At 45.1% G+C, this 4,028-nt stretch overlaps 1 protein-coding gene across 1 annotated transcript in view; it reads right to left on the bottom strand.

Annotated features, from left to right (window-relative positions):
- INHBB (inhibin, beta B) overlaps nucleotides 1–3,299 on the bottom strand; it is a 9,018-nt gene extending 5,719 nt beyond the window's left edge. Inside the window, exons 1-2 of the mRNA XM_010569859.1 lie at nucleotides 3,276–3,299; nucleotides 3,025–3,061 (exon numbers count right to left, since the gene is read on the bottom strand). Of these exons, the coding sequence (XP_010568161.1) occupies nucleotides 3,025–3,061; nucleotides 3,276–3,299 (61 nt within the window). The remainder of the gene's footprint in view (nucleotides 1–3,024; nucleotides 3,062–3,275) is intronic.
- Between the last annotated feature and the right edge of the window lie 729 nt (nucleotides 3,300–4,028).

The raw sequence follows: 4,028 nt of genomic DNA, 5'->3' as shown, positions 1-4,028 counted from the left end.
GGGGAGCGGCGGTCGCAGGCGGCGGAGGGGCTGGGGCTGGGAAGCGGGGGATGCGCGTCGCCGCAGCCCGGGCTCTGATGGGGCAAAGGAGGCTCCCGCAGCCGGCCCAGGCAACGGGGCTGCCGGCTGTTCTAACTGTATTTTCTTTTTTCTTTTTTTAACGGAGGAAAAAAAAAAAAATCTAACTTCAAGAACGAAAGCAACTCTCGAGCCCTTCATCTTTTTCACTGAGCCAAACGGTGGTTTCCAAGGGGCAGGACACGCGAATCTCAAGCGCGACGGCAAAGAAGCCCCTTCTGCTCACGTCAGTTTTCAGAAGAAGAATAAAACTTCTCCTACATGCCTGGACTGCACGCACATGAGCTCTGTTAGTTGTCACTAATACAAGCAACGCAGGAGCGTAAAGCGGGTCAACGGGAGGATCAGCCCGCTACTCTGATTTAAGAGTGGAAGGGACAAATGCTACCCTCATCATAAATATTTTCTTTCTTGTTCTGTACTGCCAAAGGAGAGACACTTAATGCTGTGCTTCAAAATCACATTGCAATCCCGATCTGGTTGTTCATGTTGGTTTTAATATAAACACAGTCTGATTGCATGTACAGCATTGTAAACCAAATCCTCAGTATCACTGGAGCTACCCTGATGGGAGATCAGAATTAGATACAGTATTTCCTCCCTGCCAGTAACAGGTTTTGAATGGAAAGCCTGGAATGTAAAAAAAGAAATAATGCTAAAAATCCAATCACTCTGACATCCTGTGAGCTAATGAGAGCACGTGAATGCAACAAGCTTAGTACTTCACAGTAATTAATTTGACAGCAAAGAGCTAACAAGAAAACAACAGGCAGAGCAGTGATGACTGGTTCATAGAGGTCACTGTCAAACAAGAAATAGGTGCAAACACAGTTCCTCTCCCTTTGAAAACAACTATTTCATTGCCCCAGTGAGAATGAAATGCCAAAGAGGGAAAATACCATGTCTTTGGTGGGGATAACAAATCTGGGAAGTCTTTCTAGTAGAAGGTTTTCTTTTTCACATACAGTGATTTTTAATCATCCCTGTTACTCACTGCAGTGGCATGTTTTGGCTTCCCCCCCCCTCTTTTTTTCGGTTAGCCAAAGCTATTTTGCATATTCAAATATTGGGAAGACTTATCTTCTCTAGCAATTACTAACAAACTAATAACCTCTATTGTTATTTAAAGTGTGTCCAACACAGCATTCTGGAGGCAGCTCTCACACAATGGATTTTCTCTGGCTTCCTCCTAGAGAAGAACTTAATCAAACCTTAGATGCTTTCAGGCAGAAGAGCCTACAGGGAGAGCAAACGGGGTTAACAGAAAGAAATGTGCCATTTGATTTCTAATCTTGCTCAGGGAGCAGGGCCTATTGATTGAGCCATAAAGCTCTGTTAATTTTAAGATCTCCTCAGCTTTCAGTTCTTTCCCTTGGGCATAAACTTGTTGCTTACACATAGTGGCTGAACTATCAGGGGAAGGGTAGCTTCACGCTCCCCCCGCTCTGCTCTCCTCCCCTCCTCCCCTCTATTCTATTTGTTCTGAGCTCATCTGCGTGAGGATACATTTTCACACACACCTTCTCAAACCGGCTGCTATTCATCTGATTCAGGGTCATGCTTTTCCATACATTAAATGCAGGGGAAAACTGGGAAGGAAATGGCTGGGATTTGTGCTTAATGGGCAAGCACACGGTTAGCCAGGGAGCCCCACTGTGAGAAGGTACAGTATCGAAGGGTATTTTCTGTGGAAACATCAAATCTCGTGACTGGAATCTGATCCTTATTAAAGCTACTAGTATAATGAAATCAGTATAAACAGAGATCCTCAGCCAGCGTAAATCGGCATGTTTCCGAGGCATCAAACCGCTACAACTCTTCCTCTATAATCTAGATATTTGCTTATGCACATTTTTCTCAGGAGGCGGCACAGATGCAGAAGTCACGCTTTTGGGGATGCCAGTCAGTGCAGCTCTGCACCTTCCTGAGTCGGTGGGGAGCTCTAGAAACGGAGCAGGCAGCGACGGCACCAGGCAGCTCCCTCACTGCTCCCTGTTTCCATGATGCCCTCGGTGGGACCATAAACAATTTACACTAGCAAAGGATCTAGCCCCTCACGTATTGCTAAAGCACCTTTTATGCTCTTAAACCATTAATAATATCTATTAGGTAACCTTACTAATCCCTTTGAGGAAGGATTTCTTTACTGTACTGATGGCTGAACTGAATAAAGCTTCATATATGAAGAGGCCCAGTTTGCACTAGAAATGCTTCTCCTTTGATAACCAGCAAATACAAGTTTTACTAGCACAAGCATCTTTTTCTGCAAGCATTTCCCAAATAAAATAGGCTATACTGGCAAAAGCACTTTTTTTTGCTCATATAGCTGCATCTATATGGGGGATTTTTGCACGTAGTGAAACACAATCTGTTTTAAACGGCACTTCAGATGAGCATTGCTATCCCACAGAAGTTTCAAGGCTAGACCTTGAAGTACATGTTTCTGCCTCGTGTCTGAAAGAGCTTTTTGCAAGGTGGCCATTGTCGTCTTGCTGGAAATACAGAGAAACTGAAATGCACGGTTACAGGGGCCAGCTGCGAGCGCTGTGCTCAACCTGGAATTGGTATTCATACTATTCTTTTGCCTCAGATGAAATTATGTATCCATAATCAGATTTATTCCTCACTACGCACAATTACTTTTTAAGCAACAAAAACAGTGGATGTTTCAAAAGCACCATAATTCTGTAGAAGTGAAAGTCTTACTGAAAATCAAGTAGGTAAATGCTGCTCTGAACAGCCTGGACATTTTCTGAACTGGCAAAGGTAGACCTAACTCATTAAAAAAACCACTAAGAGGTTAATCTGGCTCCTTCACTCCTGCCCATGCTTCCTTAACTGAAAACTGTCTGTTAACAGAGATTTGCTCTCGAAAAGAAGGGTCCTACTCTGAACACCACTTAGAAAAAGGGGGTATAGCAGGCAGAAACAAAGGAACCGACCAACCCGGGAACTCCTCATCTAGAGCAAGTACAACGAGAATCTGGAAGATGAGTCAGAGAGAAATAAAACAGAGCCCTCAACACATTTTGAAGAGCACCTATTGAATGCCAGCTCCTCGCCCAAGTGTCAGGCAGGATGGGGACACGGGGAGGCAGCAGTAGAGGGTTGCAGGGGTATACTCACGGCCTCAGCCTCCCACTCCCACTGCACCTGCTTTAACATGGCTCTAGTCCCGCTCCCTTCAGCTCAGCTACCTTGCGGTGCCTCACGGGCAACATGTTGGCCTACCGGTCCTCTTCAACGACCCCTTCGCGCTCCGGGAAGGTTTGCATCCAAGCTCCCAGGTTCGCTGTGGGGAACGAAGCGCGGGTGGATCTCGTGCGCCGTGAAGTGATGCAGTCAGGTACCTCGCCTCAGGCAGGTCTCCGTACAAAGCGGCGTGTCCTTTGGCAAAGGAACAGAGTTCAGGGATCTGCTTCAATTTCCAAAGTAAAGGGACTGAACACCATCCGGTGGATACCCTGTGTGATATTCAAAAGCTACCGGCTGCTTGTTGACGGTCCAGAAGTGCTCTTGTTTTCCTCGCACAGTCTGTCCTCTGCAGTCCAAAGCTGTAGACTTGTAAGCAGGCAGTGACTTCCTCTGAAGTTGCTTGTATTGACCTAAATAGGTTGGGGCGGGTGAGGACACACAGACAACATGAAAAAGCTGTGCTGGTTGCCCAACAAAGAAACGTCTGCTTTGTGGTGAGCACTTTTAACATATAAGCACTTTTAACATACTGTTAAAGAACATGATTTTCATGTTTGTTTAAGTTCACACCAAAAGCCTCGCAAAGTGAGTTAAAATAAAATCTGCATTTAAGTGGTAAACAAAATAGTTAAAACTTGACTTCTTGTAATTTGAATGCTACTTACTGAGTCAATGCATTTAGAGGTCGACGGGTGCATTTCTTCTATACATCCAGCTGTGACTGATACATCTAATAGATCAAGAAAAGGAACAGT

The sequence above is a fragment of the Haliaeetus leucocephalus genome, unplaced genomic scaffold (assembly GCF_000737465.1).
Source record: "Haliaeetus leucocephalus isolate CR32 unplaced genomic scaffold, Haliaeetus_leucocephalus-4.0 Scaffold1, whole genome shotgun sequence".
NCBI lineage: Eukaryota > Metazoa > Chordata > Aves > Accipitriformes > Accipitridae > Haliaeetus > Haliaeetus leucocephalus.
Note: the sequence above shows the minus strand (reverse complement) of the source record. Positions and strands in the feature narration are given on the sequence as shown.